Genomic DNA, 20,970 nt, shown 5'->3' with positions numbered 1-20,970 from the left:
CCATAACAAAATACCACAATGGTTTGGTTGGGGTATTGTTGTGAGGTATGTATGTATGTATGTATGTATGTATGTATGTATGTATGTATGTATGTATGTATGTATGTATGTATGTATGCACACACGCACACACGCACATACTGTACGTTTGTACGTACGTACGTACGTACGTATTTATATATGTATGTATGTGTGTATGTATGTATGTATGTATGTATGTATGTATGTATGTATGTATGTATGTATGTATGCATGTATGTACATACGTATGTATGCATGCACGCACACACGCACATACTGTATTTATATATGTATGTATGTGTGTATGTATGTATGTATGTATGTATGTATGTATGTCTGTCTGTCTGTCTGTCTGTCTGTATGTATGTATGTATGTATGTATGTATGTATGTATGTATGTATGTATGTATGTATGTATGTATGTATGTATGTATGTATGTATGTATGTATGTATGTATGTATGTATGTGTCTGTCTCCAATGCACCCTTTCGTCCGTTTGTTTGTTCGTGTATGTGTATATATATGTCGACAGGTAGGTAGGTAGGTATGTGCATATATGTGCATGACTTGATTGGTATGTATTACATTTAAGGAAATGTTAAAATTTACCTATGAACTCTACTCGTATTTGTTAATTTGTCTTAAACTTTATTGCTTTCTATTGCCATTATTTGTCAATAGGTGGTTTAGACCGTTAAGTTGGTCCCCCTATGGAGGTGGAATATTGAGATATTGGTATATTTGTGAAGGTATTAGTAAGTATAATCTATCAAACATTTCTTCATTTTACTTCTATTTGTGATACGTTGTGAATGTTTAACAATGTCCAGCAAACAAGTTGATTCGGGTATGGTCATTTAATCTTTTAAAAGTCATATCCATAATGAGTGTGTGTGTGTGTGTGTGTGTGTGTGTGTGTGTGTGTGTGTGTGTGTGTGTGTTTTATACATATTTACATTACTTTTCATAATCGAAATAATACTCCAGTTTAAGATTCTACCACTTAAAGTACTCCAATACTTTAAATGTCATATCTACACTAAATGTACTACACGATTCAGTAAAATGATAAAGGATACGTGCAGTGAGACGTATTTCTGCCTTTAGTACTCTTATATTGATTACTGCTATAAACTTACAGGAAACGTCCCGACATACTTATTTTTACCTTCAGTACACTTGTATTGATTACTGCTATCAACTTAAAGGAATAATCCAGTCAGACTTATTTTTACCTTTAGTACACTTATATTGATTACTGATATCAAGTTAAAGGAAAAGTTCAGTCGGTTATTATTTCTACCTTTGGTACACTAGTACTTGTATTGATCACTGCTAAACTTAAAGGAAAAGTCCGGTCGCAATTATTTCTACCTTTAGTACACTTGTACTGATTATTCATCAGTATCATTCGAAAACACATTATGTAACCTGATAACAATACTCAGTATTATTTTTTGAAGGCAGAAACACCCCTGGTCAGTCTTCGGCTAAAATTGCCCTAGACCTGTTTTATTTACTCTATCCACAGAGTCATCACCCGGAGATTCCATTGCAGAGTTACTAGCAACACGGCTAAACGGATTTAGCAATTTCACATATGTAGGTACAATCATACGTATTGTTTCAGACATTTGCAAAAATTTCAAACTAATCATATTATGAGCCACTGGGTGTTTTGGAATAATATGTATGACTATAATAATATTATCAAGTTATACAAAATATTTCAACTGAATGTTTTCCGTAAGGGCAAAATCCTTAGATTTTAATTCCTACACACAAAATTTGTTAGATGCAAAACTCTTAACTTTAGCTATAAAACATGACATACCCCTTAATTTACAAAACTTTATGACAAACTATGAGACATCTGAAGTGTGTATGCTTAAGATATAGTCTAATTACCGAAAATCATGAAGTATGCTAAATGGTTAATCTGGTTTTCAGGACACATACCAAGTGTTATCATCAATATGTTCACTAAATTATATGGAATTTGAAGCTTGTATTCTCAAATCATTAATTAACAATTAACGCAATAAAGACTCCTTCAGCAAGCTATATCAACACTTGTTCAACATTATAAGAAGTTTGAAGGGTAAAGGGATATTCCTAAAATATATCCAATTTATTTAAAATAGTTAATCATGTAAATGAGTCATTAAACTAAAACCCACATCAACCAGCGATTTGAAGTGTGTCCCAAATTACATTGAATTTTAAGTGCATTTTCTTAAGATATCGCCTATGATCACTGACAATCATTAAAAATGGAAATGACAGATTACAACTGAAAGCTTCATTATGATTACTGAAAATGATTAATTATATGCAGATAACTCATTAGATTTCATTGTATGTTTATTAAAGTCTAATTAGATCAAGCCATTATCCTGAAGAAAATGTGCACAAAGTTCGTTTTAATTCAGCCACCCGTTGTTGAGAAAATGATGATACAGATAGATAGATAGATAGATAGATAGATAGATAGATAGATAGATAGATAGATAGATAGATAGATAGATAGATAGATAGATAGATAGAAAGATAGATAGATAGATAGATAGATAGATAGATAGATAGATAGATAGATAGATAGATAGAATAATAGATATATAGATAGATAGATAGACAGACAGACAGACAGACAGACAGACAGACAGACAGACAGACAGACAGACAGACAGACAGACAGACAGACAGACAGGCAGGCAGGCAGGTAGGCAGGCAGTCAGTCAGTCAGTCAGTCAGTCAGTCAGTCAGTTAGTCAGTCAGCAAGGTAGTTAGTCTGTCAGTCAGTCAGTCAGTCAGTCAGTCAGTCAGTCAGCCGGACATACATCCATTCCCTAATATGCAGGGAATGGATGTATGTCCATTTTGTCCTATTTGATGTTCTTATGGAGCAAAAGATACATTTCAACCTGAGTACGTGACGTTTAAGTTCTATGTGTTGGGGAAAACAAACAATACAGTACAAAACACTGCTACATTTATTGCTATGGGTCTAAGACTAAAATTACATACCAAGGACAGCGAGTCACACATCCTGTAGTCAACATTCACAAATAAGTTAATGACTAGAAAAACCTTTGACTAAGCAGATCACATTTCACTATGCTTGTCAATACGTTTGTCAATTCACAACTATTGATATACCTTCTTTATTTCTGAAGAAGTATGTGTATGCATGTAAATAAACCATAAAAATCAGTGTTGACTTCCTACATGTACATTGAGTTAATTATACCCAAGTAATATGGGTATTAGATTTTCCTTTTTAACCACTTTTATGAAGTAATTATATGTCTATTCAATTTCTAGGTCACCCAGCTTGTTGAAAAAGTGCTTTCATCAGAAAATATCGCCTATAATGATCTCACTCTTCTCGCCACAGGTATGAATTTATTAATGATAAATAATTTCTGTGCCGACGGCATGCCTCAAAGTCAATTCAATATTTACCTTTATAACACTTAATATATATACAAGGCTTCAAGACCGTTTTTCTGATACAGCCGACGGTGAAGATTTTAAATTGTATGTTGAAAACTTGAATGTTGAAATTAGTGGTATGGGTGTTGAGGCCTAAACTGATGAGTCTGTATTATGTATTGTTTTAGGAATTACAAGGAAACAATGATACAACAAGCTGTTTGTTTGTTTGTTTGTTTGTTTGTTTGTTTGTTTGTTTGTTTGTTTGTTTGTTTGTTTGTTAGCTCGCTTGATTGTTTGTTTGTCTGTTTTTTTAGCAAGTACGAATAAAGTCAATATGCAACTGTTCAGTACAGTTCTTAATATTATTCAATTTGAACTTTTGTTCCAAACACAACTAGAAAATTTACCTGAAATTTTCGACTGTACACTTCAGTCTTTGTCAACAGATTGACCCACTATTCAGCACACGTGACCTTACAGGACACGTGAGCCTAATAAGGGGTCAAAGGTGCCTGGAAGTTTGTATCGTCCCCCGTCTCTGTTTAGTGATGGTTTGAGTGCTCGGATGTAAATAGCTTCTTTCACTCCCCGTTCAAAATATCTGGTTTCAGTGTCCAGTATCTTCACTTCATTTATGTTAACCGAGTGACCGGGTGATTCAATGTGGATGTGTTGGGAGACCTCTGATGTGCTGGAACTAGGTCTTCTGTGTTCCAAAAATCTGGTCTTGAGTGATCTCTCAGTTTCCCCTATATATGAATCTTTGCATTGGCCTGTGTTGGTCTGGCCCTGGCAAGGAATTTGGTACACTACTCCACATACATGTTCCTTTTTAGTCTTGTCCTTTGGAGACACCAATAATTGCCGCAAGGTTTTAGTGGGCTTGATGCAGGTGTTTATACCGTAAGCAGTAAAGATTCTTTTTAGTGCCTCTGAAGTGTCCTTGATGTAAGGTAGGACCACTAAACCCTTACTTGGTTAGTGGTCCTACCTTACATCAAGGACACTTCAGAGGCACTAAAAAGAATCTTTACTGCTTACGGTATAAACACCTGCATCAAGCCCACTAAAACCTTGCGGCAATTATTGGTGTCTCCAAAGGACAAGACTAAAAAGGAACATGTATGTGGAGTAGTGTACCAAATTCCTTGCCAGGGCCAGACCAACACAGGCCAATGCAAAGATTCATATATAGGGGAAACTGAGAGATCACTCAAGACCAGATTTTTGGAACACAGAAGACCTAGTTCCAGCACATCAGAGGTCTCCCAACACATCCACATTGAATCACCCGGTCACTCGGTTAACATAAATGAAGTGAAGATACTGGACACTGAAACCAGATATTTTGAACGGGGAGTGAAAGAAGCTATTTACATCCGAGCACTCAAACCATCACTAAACAGAGACGGGGGACGATACAAACTTCCAGGCACCTTTGACCCCTTATTAGGCTCACGTGTCCTGTAAGGTCACGTGTGCTGAATAGTGGGTCAATCTGTTGACAAAGACTGAAGTGTACAGTCGAAAATTTCAGGTAAATTTTCTAGTTGTGTTTGGAACAAAAGTTCAAATTGAATACTATGGTTTACCAACACAGATGAATTTCCATTTGAAGTTCTTAATATGTTGAGATTCGGTAATGTATGTCGGTAATTTAATCTTGAAGTTAGAAGTCAGGTCGAGAAGTAAAATATGTGTGATTGTTCTACAAAGATAGCATACCTGCAAAGTTTCATTCATTCAAGTAGAGATACATGATAAAGTTGGTCAAATTTAAAAATATGCATACATTTGTACTTCACAGTTATCACGTGCTTTGTGATACAAAGAGCGCCCTCTCACAAATCTTGTTTCATATCAGTTAGCATTTACAACCGAGGAACATTCATGGAAATATACGGATATATACATGGCGTTTCCAAATCTATGCTGAGTAATCTAGTATGCATGATAATCAACATTAATAAGCCTAACAGTGTGTGACAAAATTAACTAGCATGGAGTAAGTTGTATTTTGTTAACACAAACACTGATTGAGATATACAACCAAAACCAAATAATATGCTAATTAGGGCAATTAGTATGCAATTGAAAGGGTTTAATGTTTCACATGATATATCTATAGTATGTGTCTAAGTATTAATTCAAGCATTAAACTATCCTCAAATTGTAGATGCACTTAGAGTATTAGACAGTCTTATTCTCGCAATCGATGAGACAAAAGAACACCAGACTGTTGTGTATGGAGAGGATGGAAATGAGACGCTACCACGTAGTGGAGGAAAGGTCATAGTAGACGATGTACTTGAGACGATTGAGTTACTATCAACATTCATACTTGGCAAGATAGAACCTGGTAATGGGTCTCTGGTTTTGAACACACCAAATATAGTCCTGGACATGGCAAGTGACTTTGCTGAAAATCTGTTTAACTCTACCATAGACTTTGGTGATAATAATGGTTTCTATATTCCACCGTTGGAACATCTTACCATCTCTGTTGACAGAAGGACTCCTCTAAATCTTATTGTAAGTTATTGCATTGCACATATTAATTACATGATATATATTCATTTGATAACTCTGATTTTTGATCCAGGCTATGTCTTAACATAATTGATTGGCCAAACAACAGAGACCAATTGGCAAGATCGCGGTTGACATCAATGGTTACTGTATGGTATTTGAGAAATTAAGCATTTATGTCAAAATGATCTATACTGTGTATAGATTATATATTATGTTTTCCATGGATCTTGGAATTCAGAACAGCAGATCTAAGTGTATCTTTAGTAATCGATTATGTTGTTGTCAGGGTAACCAACTGTGAACAATATGAATGTAGGAACTATCGTGTGTCATCATGAGACACACATTCCATGAGCGACTGGATTTCACAAATTGCCTTCTCCAATGGTATCATATTGTGATACAAAGAGCGCCCTCTCACAAATCTTGTTTCACTTCCGTGAGATTATGTAATCTAGTACTGTAATTTTTTTGCGATATGGGCCGGAGGCCTTAAGAAGCAATAAACCTTTATTATAGTACTTGATTATAATGATTACTAATACTAAATACTAAGGCAACTGTCTTACTTCAAATAAGAAAAAGAGATCGTCTGTTTCAACAAGATTTCAACAACTTGGTATATTAATGACACCTCAGCTTCTTAAGATTGACAACCAATGATTTCTCAAGAAATGTATCAGATTATGATATTAAAACTTTCTCGAATAACTATTCGGAATTTTTACCTTCAGCAAAGACACGAGCATTAAGAAACACCCTCTTGTATTGTAAACGCTAAGCCACGCATTGTAATTGTGTAGAAGACTATAGAATGTTTATCTCCATTATAATTTCAGGCTTTCCGTACAACAGGAAGTCTGCCAAATCTATTTGGAAGAACAGACGTTATGAAAAGAGATAAATTGACATTGGTATTCGAATATAAAAATGGTACTAACTTGGAAGGTAAAGTCGGGTTTTATTCAAATTCTTCACATTTAAGTAACATATCTGTGTATTCTTTGGAGAATCTGAATGTACAAAAATAGTGTTTATATGGTTTTACTCGAGGTATGAAAAAAGGATACAGATGCAGAAGAAATTGAGAGACTGAGACATTGAAACTTTTGTTTTTATGGTGATAGGTGTACTTTTTAATAAATGAATGATTAAATAAATGTATGAATTTGATTCACAATAATAATGTATTTCCTATAGGTCCTTAATACAAAAACGCAACTATAATTGCTTTAATACAATGACGGTGTTAATAATTATTAAAATCATCCATAAAGACAAATTAACATACTTTGTGAACAGGATACGGAGCTGGTAGCATATATGCAAGCAACATATGGTTGAAGATTTCAGATTATAAATTATGCTTTATGGCGCTTATTCATTTACATTTATTCTAATGGTATATCGTAGTAAAGTTTCAGCTTTTTTTGCAGCAAGTGAGTTAGAAGAAGACATTATTATAAGTATTAACATTCAACCCTGGATGATTGAATATCAAACAATGATTGAGGGACAGTATCATGCTGTTAACGATGTAAATAGATACCAATGGCGTATACAGGTAAGATAGAATATCTTTATTATTTTTATGTATGTCATTTAGATTACTTTGAAAGATTATTTGAAATATTACATAGATGTCTACCCCTTCTAAAGTTGCAAAGTGTTTGAAATGTATATATTAATGTATATATTAGACTACATAAATTACTTCAGGTTATTAACTATATATATGTACTATGTATTGATGTTTTAAACAAATGAGCCTTTAAAGCCCCCCCCCCCCTCTCTCTCTCTCTCTCTCTCTCTCTCTCTCTCTCTCTCTCTCTCTCTCTCTCTCTCTCTCTCTCTCTCTCTCTCTCTCTCTCTCTCTCTCTCTCTCTCTCTCTCTCCTCACATACACATTGAGTGTGTAATTTATTGATATTTTTGTAGACATGGAATTCATTTTCTGCAATCCAAATCATCTTGGAAAGTTCAAAGGTCATAATTACCAACACTGCTGTTATAATAATGGATGGGGTGTACCGATTTACAAATGATCACAAAGGTCACACATTTACAACCAATTTGGAACTAAATGGTACACAAGCTGACATTTTAATACATGAATATGAACTGTTGTATGATGGGTACTATTACTTTGAATTTGACCTGCCTAGTGGTAAGTATACCAAGTGGAGTAATGTTGTCAACTAATGGTACATTAAAGTATTGAAAATTACCATTTTCAAGAAAATAAAGCTTAACCCTAAAATGTTTTTGGTTAAGTTCGTCACTGTAGAAATGAAGAAATTTGATATGACGTACATTACTAACCTTGTATGGCTTGTATTCACCGGATATGACATACCTTTCTAACCATATAAATGTAATTTTTTTAAAAATAATATACACTTAAATATTTTAATTTATTAACAGGATATGACGTACACTTCTCGATATCTGTGATACAACATACGTGCGTATCTCAGAATATAGATACCAAAACGTGGACAGGTGACGGATGCAAGGTATAAATGTTTTACATTAATGTATGTGTTTATGACGGTGTATATGTGTATGTATATTATGTATGTATGTATGTATGTATGTATGTATGTATGTATGTATGTATGTATGTATGCTATCAATTTTTATCGATATCATTTATTTAACAGGAGTATACAGTAATAGCAAATTATAAAGCAGTAAATTAATTGATGTATGCATCAAACTATTATTGACTAAAGTTCAAAATTGCTTTTGTTAACAGGTATCAGAAGAATCAAGCCTACACCAAACAGTGTGTCTGTGTAATCACTTTTGACATGTATGACCACTTTTGATGGGTAATCACCTTTGATTGTTCCCTTCGACATGTGTGATTACCTTTGACGTGTGATATTATCTGATATTTGAGATTCTCTTTGACATGAGATTATCTGATATTTGAGATTACCTTTCACATATGCGATTATCTGGTATTTTGAGATTACCTTTGAACATTTAAGATTAATTGATATTTGAGATTACCTTTGACGTGTAGGATTACCTTTGTCATGTGAGATTATCTGATATTTGAGATTGCTGTTGACATTGATATTATCTGATATTTCAGAAATCCTTTCATATATGCGATTATTTGATATTAGAGATTACCTTTGACGTGTAGGATTACCTTTGGACATTTAACATTTATGATTAGTTTTGACTGGTGAGATTCCACTTGACTTGTACCATACACATTTGAAATGTTTCATTCCTTTTAACATGTGGAATTTGACCTGTGTTGTTAATTTTGACCAATGCCACTGGTGAAGTACAGCATTTGGACCTTGGCGGCGCCAAAAAATAATAAGTACCCTCAAGGAATCACGATTTTAAACTAAATATGGATAATATTGAACTCTGCTCAACATTCATTAATTTAAAATGTATAATTAGTGGTATTTGAATAGTATTGGTAGTATAAGTTGTATGTTTACTATTGGTATTTTTTCTTAATTTCTAGCACATAGACTAGATTAATTAAAAGTGAACTATATGCATGGTCCTTACAACGCTTTTGTTTCAGTTGTAATTGTTGTTGTTGTTTTTGTAGTTATTGTTGTTAATGTATATTGTTATTATCATATGTATCTGGTGAAATAAATTAATATTATTAATCATAGTCTATCGTGTGTTCATGTTGTCTTTATGTCATGAGTACGTTTGTAGAAATAGACCTTTAAAGTTTGTAACACAAATATGACTATATTAACCACATTCAAATATTTACATATCTTGTCAGATGTTTGTATCAAATTTCTAAATCATACTCTTAATGTGATTGTGAAATTATATATAGTCTGGAAAAACGTATTTTCACATTTGTTCCAATATTGAATCACACTACATTGTAATGCCTTTTTGATAAGGAGACGCAAAATGTATGTATGAATGAATGAATGTATGTATGTATGTATGTATGTATGTATGTATGTATGTGTGTGTGTATGTATGTATGTATGTATGTATGTATGTATGTATGTATGTATGTATGTATGTGTGCATGTGTGCATGTGTGTATGTATGTATGTATGTATGTATGTATGTATGTATGTATGTATGTATGTATGTACGTACGTACGTACGTACGTCTGTATGTATGTATGTATGTATGTATGTATGTATGTATGTATGTATTACAAGTTAAGAGGTTTAATATTATATAATAATGAAATATGTTGGGAGGACTTTTAGAGGAATATCACTTATGGTTGTTGTGTAGGAGGTGTAAAGGTTGAAGTTTTACACCCACAACTAATTGTGCTTCATTTCCCATTCAAACTTCAAGTCGTAACAATTGGGAGCTTGGTACTTGCTATGTATATGAATACAAGTATAAACAATATTATTTAACTTATGACGAAATTGACACTAGCACTGCGGCCCAGCGAAGATCTCAATTGTCCAGTATTCCCCAAAATATTTAGGCACTAATATTTGATTGACAGCTACGGTAGCAATAGCGATGACTCAGATTTTCACAAAACCCCTTTGGTCTCTACTTACGATTTTTCAGACAGATTGGTGTGCATTTGAAAAAAGTTGAACATGAGCTGAGTGAAGTTTAGTTGTCATAAAATAATGTTGCAAAGTTTAGTGAAAAGAATATCGATATACACACAGACTGACAGACAGACAGACAGACAGACAGAGACAGAGACAGAGATAGACAGACAGTCAGTCAGTCAATCAGTCAGTCAGTCAGTCAGTCAGTCAAACAAATAAACAAACAAACAAACAAACAAACAAACAGACAGACAGCCTCCCCTCCCTCCCACACACCCATCCATCCACACACGAAAATAGTCGCCAAAGAAATGTATTCTGGTCAGAACTAGAACACTGTTGATAGAATAATGTTTCATCAATACTGTAGTCAGGTTTCTGTAAAACGGCAAGTCAGCACACAAAAAGATTAAACAACACATACATGTATGCCAATAGTAACAATGAATACAATGCTTTATTTTCAGTACGTATCGTTCTTATAAATGGCTCTATTCTTGCACCATGTCAAGTATGAAGTAATACAAATGTAAGTACATATAAATGACCTTCATTCGATAATGAACGACAGGAGGTGACAATAATAACTCTGACCAACAAACGAGCATAACCAAAAATAACAAATAACAAAAAACCTTTAAAAAAACGAAAATGCACTTTTTCATGTAAATTGTACACTAAATATTTATCTTAAAAAGTCGAAATCGCAATACTGAAAAGACACACAAAGTCTACATCTCCGTGTAGACCAGGTTATCAAGCTTCAGACTGAACAGTTTTTAATAAACATATGGTCCTCTGAAAAAAAATCTTTTATATATTGGTGTATTGAAGTATATTGATGAGCAAACAGACAAGAAGTAGGAGTGCTGATATTAACGGTGAGCTGCCGACATCTGTAAACAAGACAAAAACAAACAAAGTTGGAAGAAAATCATAGAGTAGAAACTAGAAATGGAAATGTATATATTTGACCCCTTGTCTTGAGTTGAAAATCACGTTATACCTAAAGTAGTGTTATTTGACTAGATAAAATCGTACTATTCTTGCTATATTTTACTGATATAACTACACTTTACTAATTTACTAATATTGCTATATTTTACTAAGATTGCTACATTTTACTAATATTGCTATATTTTACTAAGATTGCTACATTTTACTAATATTGCTACATTTTACTAATATTGCTATATTTTACTAATATTGTTACATTTTACTAATATTGTTACATTTTACTAATATTGTTACATTCTACTAATATTGTTACATTTTACTAATATTGTTACATTTTACTAATATTGCTACATTTTACTAATATTGCTACATTTTACTAATATTGCTACATTTTACTAGTATTGCTACATTTTACTAATATTGCTACATTTTACTAATATTGCTACATTTTACTAATATTGCTACATTTTACTAGTATTGCTAGTTTACTAATATTGTTACATTTTACTAATATTGCTACATTTTACTAATATTGCTACATTTTACTAATATTGCTACATTTTACTAATATTGCTACATTTTACTAATATTGCTACATTTTACTAATATTGCTAGTTTACTAATATTGCTACATTTTACTAATATTGCTACATTTTACTAATATTGCTAGTTTACTAATATTGCTACATTTTACTAATATTGCTACATTTTACTAATATTGCTAGTTTACTAATATTGGAACAGTTTACTAAGATTACTGCAGTTTCTTTTATTGCTGCGGTTTACTGATCAGAAGTTCCCCATACATAATGAAACACTTCATTATTACATTAAATAATGTTTTTTTTATCATCTAAGGAAACCTTACCCGCATTCGAGTCATCAATGACGTCATAGAGTGATAGAGTACCACTAATTGATCCAGCAACTAGTAGAAGTGGTCTGTTACTTGGAGAATTTTCTTCATTGATGAACCTGTGTGAAAAAAACGGACACGAATTTTAAGACCTTTCGAAAGGATATATATATCGTTCAAATCATCTTAACTATGCTACACTTTGAGTAACAACGGCATTATATGTTATGTTATGTTATGTTATGTTATGTTATGTTATGTAATGTTATGTTATGTTATTGTTTATTAGACGCGCAAATTACTAAGTCGGCACTCTCGACGAATGTTTCAAAATTGTAGTGTTCTTCTGCTTGAAGCAAATGGGGAGTAAGGGTTGCAATGTTTGTCGCAATCTCGAAAGATGAGAACGAGGATTGCTAACAGTAATACACACACTATTCGATGTTTATATTATCGCAGTGACGTCACAAACCAGAGCACATTTGTCTGCTGTTACAGTACCGTAAAGAGGCCCGTGGATTTACGACATATTTCGCTATCTACGACCTCTTATATCAGGTCGACCACTAATGCCACACATACCTCATATCTTCGGGATCGGCATCGCCAATATTTCGAGCATCATACAGATTTTGGAAAGTGTCATCTATGCAACCAGCACGATGAACACTTTCAAACGAAACGACGCCATCAGTGATTTGGTACAGCATAATCGATGACATTCTCTCCAAACCAATAAATAAAATATTTTTATTTCCAACCTTCCCATACGAGACAGACTCGGGTTCAGGGCCCTGAAATGGAGTTTTACAAAAAAATTAAAACTAGCATATGCACTATTTCACATTACGTAAAAAGCCTATGTAGTATTTGTCGTTAATGCTTTGGGATTTTTCAAGAGCAGTAGGAAAGTCGTTGACCAATCAAAACCTTGTATACCCTGTAAATTATTATAATTAGCCTGAAATAATATCGGCTTGATCGAAATCTTACCAACACTGCAGATATATCATGTAATAGCTTGACACAACAACTACATTTACTACCAATATAGCTCTTGCATTTTATTTTTGTGAGCTATGTTTAGGTGATCCGTACGATTAAGAATTACAAAGTAACAATTATATTGATTCTTGTCGAGCCAAACAATAAAGTGTCGCAATGTTTGTTTACTGAGAGCTTTATCAAGTCAGCGAATATTCTTATTTCGGCCTAAATTGCTTCTATTGTATGTATTGGGGGGGGGGGGGGTGATAACATGTCACATTGTCAGATGTGTATATTGATACCTCAGTGAAAATCAACTGTAACATTTTTCCCCTGTCAGAAAAAAATGTATTTAGAATAAAAAGCGATGAAAAAGCATCCCCGTGTACTTTGTTTAAGAAATGGCTTTCTCTTGAAAGATAAATGTTGACCAGTTATCCGTACGTATCGTGTATGATTTCAGCGCTTGATTTTTTAATATTTTTTTTTAAGTTAGAATAATTTCTCCTGATGCACTCAATTTACCTTGTTATCCGATCTGCTATCCATGGTATCCTCCGGAGTTTCATCATCATCCCCAACATTCATGTTGAATATTGTTGGATAGTTTTCAGCGTTTATTTGTTCAAATTCATCTCCACTGTCATATAACATTGACATATCTGATGTCTGGATGACGGAGAAACTTCTAGAGCCGAACGTGTAGAATTGGTCATACTTGGTAGGATAGCTGACGTTCATACCATCGACAATACTTAATAACAACCGACCTGGGGAAAAACCAAGTACGTTTCAAAAACTGGTGTATTTATGATGTGATGTTACATTGTGTGACAAGTTGTCCCGAGTTGTCGCGATGTCATGAGTTGTCATGAGTTGAGATTTGTTGTGTTGTGTTGTGTTGTGTTGTGTTGTGTTGTGTTGTGGTGTGGTGTGTTGTGTTGTGTTGTGTTGTGTTGTGGTGTGGTGTGGTGTGGTGTGGCGGGTTGTGTTGTGTTGTGACATGACTTGAAGCGATGTAATGTGATATGCACATGTGATTCAATGCGATTTGTTTATTATATGTTATGTTAAAGTGTTGTGTTGTGATAGTGAAGTGATGTGATGTGATGTGATGTGACAGTGGTGTGATGGGATGTGATGTGATGTGATATGATGTGACAGTGAAGTGATGTGATGTGACAGTGATGTGATGTGACTGATGTGATGTGATGTGACAGTGATGTGATGTGATGTGATGTGATAGTCATGTGATAGTGATGTGATGTGATGTGAGGTGATGTGACAGTGATGTGATGTGATGTGATGTGATGTGATCTGATGTAGTTTGGTGTAGTATGTGTGCCGTGCCGTGACGTGACATGACGTGACGTGACGTGACGTGGATGACATTTGATTTGATGTAGTGTGAAATACGACATAACTTTACACAATATGATATAATATGGTATATGGTATGTTTTATGTTAATATAAAGATATATCCAGTAGCCTGATTTGAATATATACTTTGTGATATAGGTTTAGTGAAAGGTTTTTTGTTTTACATTACATGACTTTGCATTACATATTATCAACATTACAGTTATGTTTCTAATAGCTTGTTTGATTTTTAATCATTTAGTTAATCTGTAATAAGAGACATCGGGAAATTATGTCTTCCTATCAGATTTAGACAACGGACACGTAACGACGTCGACAGTACCTAATTTGGTGTCATCGCCGAGGGCGGCTGATAAATCCTCGGAAACTAGGTCAGATAAAAAATCACCTGAAAAGATAAATATTACCATAAATTAATTATCCAAGAGGTAGTTGATGTTGAGATTTTTGTTGTCACATTAAAAGTTCGGCAATTCATGTTCTTTATGTATATATTTGGTCATTTAGTGTAACATTTCTAAAACATGTGAGTAACCTAGCACCGTGTCGTCAAAATCAAGCTGTGATTGGCAAATTGACAAACACACAACGTCACTCGTATGTAGTAACATGGTGCTGGAAATACACGCAAAAGTTGGACAAAACAGTGACAATATTGAACGTGATGAATATATCGAGCATCGCAGAACATGACGACCTATACGTTGACCCCCGGAGTGGGAGATGCACATTGCTGTGACGTAGACCGACCAGCAAATATATCCCGTATTTTCTGTTCGAGAGCGTACAACCCGGGCATACGTGTAAACTTTTACTGGCAAAGCTATTGACTCGTCTTCCATCACCTGGTATGTTTACACAATCTTACTCTCCACCTATCATTATCCGTATTTCCTCCGAGACACAGAAATATCAAAACCTACCGGTCACGAAATCCTGTCCTCTCATTTGTTCACTCCATTCTTCTGATCCAAACGACACCTCCATACTATCGCCCTCATTGGCCGTCACCAAATATCCTTGGCCATCGATGTAGAAATACTTGATAGCATCAGGTTGATACATACCATATATCGGCCATGTTTCTATATTTATACCTGTAGGTAGGAGGTAAGTATTGGTACATATAGGTCAAAATATTTTGGTGATAAGTCTGGCGAAAATTCTGAATTTTGAGAAGCTATATGGTAAGAGATGACAGTAAGTAATTTTAACCAGCCCCGGTTTAGAGAAACTGGACATAATGCCTGACAATAACAAAGTAACTAGTTAAAGTCGTTAAATTGAACCTAGCGAGACAAGCAATTGTCAAAGTTGCTGGCCAAAAGGACATGTGAGACAGTAACAGCTGAAGGCAGAACATACTAGTACCTCGGGGACTAATTTACCTAAAAATCAAAGTTATTCAAACTTTGCTATAATGAAAGTTTATTTTTGATATTTTTAAATGAGAGTTCATTATCATGTTTTTCAGGATATCGACAATCATTGTTTTCCCCATTCTGTAAACACGGTTTTCATTGGCTATTTATGAATATATCTTGACTATTTAACATATTTTGCAAGGTCATGATGACCCCTTCGTGACATTTGAATTTTCTGATAAAGAGTTGAAATTTACCTTACGTTACATAATCGGAGGGGGAAAAAAAATTTGAATGAGCTGCATTGTTCTAACGTCAAAGTACGTCACGTGACATGTATCCTCCCCTCTTGCGCAATTATATGTTTTCAGAGTCCTGCATTAGATTTTGAATTTGTGAACTCGTAGCCATGGCAACGCTTACCTTCATCCCGATCACTGGCATCTAACCCATAAATATTGTGGTCTTTAAAACCAAGTGGATGAATTTCAGTTATGGTGGCCGTAGCGATGTCAACTTCTGCGATTGCGTTATTTTCCTGCAATATATAACATGATGATTTCTTTTTGAAAATAAAGAACTATTTGGAAAACTGGATATATGTTTTTTTCAAGTCAATCGAAATCTTAAGTATAGCTTCATTAAATTCGCTTGTCAGAGAATATGTACTTGTAAAGGAATACATAGAAATAATTCAGCATGTTTACAGATAGTCTGGATGCCAATGTGGTCTCTAACTAAACCACGTCTGGTCAAAGTTCCTCAATCAGCACAAAATGTTGTTCATCTAATCAGTGAACCTCCAACTGTTACAGTTACGTAAACAGTGTATAAGTAGCATCCACAGCTAACAAATGTACCATATTTGGACATTACATAACTGTTCCAATAGACACCAACTTCATGAGGGACTGTGTTGTTGGTTAGAATTGTGTGATTGATTAACAAAGATATGATGTTAATGACTGTGTGGGTGGATGTGGATAAATTTTCAATTGCATCTCATGCATCTCAGGACTTCTAGAGTAACGACTTTGACTATACTGTGAGTGGAGGTGTAGCTCGTAATGATGCTGCATAGGAACTACAACAAAGTGTGGGGGTGGACATATGAACGTGTAGACCGGATTAGAAAAAAAAAATTGCAGAATTTTGAATATAAATATTATCCAACCATAACAGCGATCGTTTCTATTACATGGATAACAGTCTGTAGTAAATCTTTAAGATGCACATTGACAGCAGTGTCGAGTTGGGACAGCGAATCGCTCTACCAGAAACAAACTATTCAGATATCAAATATATTATGTCACACTTGACCGTTACAGTCTTGCACGCCAATTGTTATCAGAACTGATAATCGTTTGGTAGATTAATTACTCAGACATTGTCGGCACTATCAAAGAGTGTCTGGAATCACTATCTGGTGGACGATTCTCCACATGTAGAAGTAAACCGGGGAATTATAACGCTAAAAACCATTGCAATTTTTTAGCAAAATAAAAAAAAAATATAATTATTTCACCTGCAATACAATATACGCAGTTGTATCATCCTCGTTCAAGGCAGCGTATTCTGGCTCCATGTTCTGAGAAAAAGTACTTGGTACGAAGGTTAGTTGACCCATCAATGGCGCACGAACCCCCCTTGCGACATATTCTTCAGTTCTACAAGAAAGCGAACGTTGATGATAGGGAGAGGATACATACACAAATTTATGTCTACCATGGTTTAAATTTCAAAAGGTAATATTTGGTCCTCCATGTAAATGGTTTTCAATATTCAAATAGAGAATGTTGTAATCAGTCACTGTATTTTCATACATTGGAAAATAGCCTGTAATAGTTTTGACCAAAGTGATGACACGCCAATATGTCTGCTGCCTGCCTGCCTGCCCGTCTGTCTGTCTGTCTGTCTGTCTGTCTGTATGTCTGTCTGTCTGTATGTCTGTCTCTCTCACTCACTCCCTCTCTCACTCTCTCTCTATCTCTCTCTATCTCTCTCTCATTCATTCATTCATTCATTCAAATATTCTATCTGTACTTTACTGCGAAAGAAGTCATACCTGTTGTTGAAAGCAGTAAAATTGGCAGTATGGACGGAAGGTTCTTGAGATAAATCTTGCGAAGTAAATTTTATGATAGTTACAGAACCTTCGGGGTCAACATAGCCTCCTGTTCCATCCTCGCCATGTTCACCTTCATCACAGACAACGATAGTTTGGCAGTCTTTCGTAAACTGTAACATATCCGGTAAGGACCCGACTATAGGAAAAGAGACAGATCAACAGAGCAGCTTACTTAGTTGCTTGACATGTCCTCACTTGGTAAATAAGTGACTGTGAGAATCTACTCAAACTACAATGGAAGCAACAAGTCGTCTGGCTGCTGGACAAAAATAATTAAACTTTGCTACACTTGTGATTTGACTGAGGTAATGGTACCTCACACAAATAAAATGTAGCAATGTTAGTAAGATTTTTCTTACGTCAGTGTTTATAGAAAGATGTTTTCTGGCCAGACGACGATTTGTGCTACTCGTACCGTGGCCGAAGACGACAACTCGCCCTTCTAATTCAACCAACGAGCGCTTTGTCGTCTATCTTCGGCCACGGTATACTCGACTGATTTCCACTTTATATACATGTGTTTCGTTGGTAAGTCTGGGTTATATGTAACAACATTTTTACTATTACTAAGGCCAAAACAAGGAATGACACAATTTTGTATAGGTCTTTATAGATATGCTACTTTTGGCGGAAATGTCTAATCAAACATATACCGATTCACTGCTGAGGTTTACTCATCAATGGGCCACACTTGCAATAGCTACATGTATATGCGATGAGGTCCAATAACCATCATTGCAGTGTACACAAAATTTCGCAAATCACTCAAAACAACGCGTGATCTTACCTGTGACTGACTGTACGAGATTCCATGTTTCTGTATCAGAATCGTAAAGGTCATAGATGTCAACTCTACCGGGGTCAGTTTTAGGGTCAGCACTGATTGTCATGGCAACGTAGTCCCCGCATACTTCAATGTCAGTAGCGATGAAATCAATGTTTGTGTAGTAGACTATTTCCTGGTTGTAGACATCAGAAATGTCAACTATGTGTATTACTGTATCACCTAGAATTGAGAATATACCAGATATGTTTTTTTTTTTATAAATATTGTTTTTGTCAATGCAGACCTGTCTGTAGATTAGATAGGGTAGCTAAACCAACACCATGAAGGGACTTAAAGATTACCACTGCCTAACTGTATTATGGGCATTGCTATAATTCGCTATATATACTTAGCTATAATTAAATGAGTTAATCAAATTATGACATGTATGAATTTTAATCAAACTGTTGAGATATTGTGTACAGTAATTAATAACATTTCATATTAATTTTTTATGTAAATGTGTCGCATATTCATTGTTGAATTAAATTTATATATACCCGGTTGAATTATATGTAGCTAGAAAAGCAATCTCAACAGAATATTGTCCATAAATTATCCCCCAGTTTCCTCTTAAGATTATACCGTTTTACGCTAAAGCTTGGAGGGGCTCAAGCTTCTGATCCGCTGCAGGGGCTGTGGTCTTGTGGGAAGGCGGCTGTATTACTCACGAGGGGACAATGTGTACTTTGAACTTTGTCTTGTTAAGTACGTGCTTATTTATGTGCTTGCTAAATGTTGTTGCCATGGATACGCAAGTGGCGGTGGTGGGGCATGGGTACAGGGTGGGAGCTTGAAAAAATAACTGAACGACGCTAAACAACTATTTCGAGCAGTGTTATTATCTTAATAATGATTGCAATCGAGAAGTAATATGCAAAGGTCTATTCTTAGATTAGAACCCTCCGCTAGTATTGGATAACCATTCCGTCGCACACGCACGGGGGTGACTAGACCCGATGTGGAATAACGCTAACATTTCAAGATTATCAACACCAGCTAGCGAGGCCGAAGGGCTGACCTAAAACATCACGTTGCGTGTACAAGGTTCGGGTCCATTTCCCGGGTCGATATAAAATATGAAAAATTGTCTTTTCGTGTCCCCCCCCCCCCCAAACCATTAAAAAACTGCACCTACCTACAACGTAAACCAGTTGGTTGGTAGGATCAAATGCAGTCTGTTCGGCAGCTATTGTTGCTAGTGCGTACAAAGGTTCGTCGTTTTCATCGTACAGGTAGGGAAGGTACAGAGTTGACAGAGGTTCCAATATCACAGTCCCGTTCACCGCAGAGACGCAGACGACCAGTCCAATCAAAATGACATACAGGTTCATCTTCAAATAATAAATCCACTCCTTAATCTGGATACGAGACTAACTCGGAAAAAAACCAGCTTGATTCGAACAGCATCGAACTTGAACTTAGCTTTTAGTTCATAGCCTTAAATTGACCATGGCAATCACAGGAATGGTTGACATCCTATATACATCTCCTATGTCACGGTATTAACAATTGCAGTTAAGTATTGGACAACAGATTATCGCAAAATAAACAAAATTATTGACAAGTCATTATTTTTATCTGTCATACTTAAAATAAAAGAAATGCGCATTTTCGTAATTACGATCATGTTATACTAGTTATTATAACAGTATAACTTATTTAGTTTCATTTCTATAATGTTGGGCACATTTCCTTTGACTTTGTCATGATTTGTTATCATTCTAAAATTACATGTAGGGCAGTTTTATTTAGCCACTGCAATACTTATATTCAAATGAAATGCTAAAAGTTGGTATGTTCTTATCCACTTATTGCATGACTGTTGATGGTGTCCACGTGAACAGAACGAACGAGTCACATGTATCATGACGAATATATCATCTCTTTGAAGTTATCAGGCTATTTTGACCTTCGATCTTTGTAAAACCCATTCAAG

General features: G+C 34.9%; 1 protein-coding gene across 1 annotated transcript; it reads right to left on the bottom strand.

Annotated features, from left to right (window-relative positions):
- Positions 1-10,988: 10,988 nt before the first annotated feature.
- Positions 10,989-20,756, bottom strand: LOC144451505 (mesenchyme-specific cell surface glycoprotein-like). Its single transcript, XM_078142371.1, has 11 exons — positions 20,170-20,756; positions 18,993-19,211; positions 18,143-18,341; positions 17,603-17,744; positions 16,501-16,615; positions 15,637-15,810; positions 15,036-15,101; positions 13,857-14,101; positions 12,927-13,138; positions 12,357-12,463; positions 10,989-11,427 (listed from the first exon to the last, which is right to left on the bottom strand). Exons 1-11 carry the CDS (start codon positions 20,363-20,365, stop codon positions 11,345-11,347), a joined length of 1,758 nt encoding a protein of 585 aa, XP_077998497.1. The 5' UTR covers positions 20,366-20,756; the 3' UTR covers positions 10,989-11,344.
- Between the last annotated feature and the right edge of the window lie 214 nt (positions 20,757-20,970).

This window comes from Glandiceps talaboti, chromosome 21 (genome assembly GCF_964340395.1).
Source record: "Glandiceps talaboti chromosome 21, keGlaTala1.1, whole genome shotgun sequence".
Lineage (NCBI taxonomy): Eukaryota > Metazoa > Hemichordata > Enteropneusta > Spengelidae > Glandiceps > Glandiceps talaboti.
The sequence above is the reverse complement of the archived record's forward strand: the minus strand, read 5'-3'. Positions and strand labels throughout refer to the sequence as shown.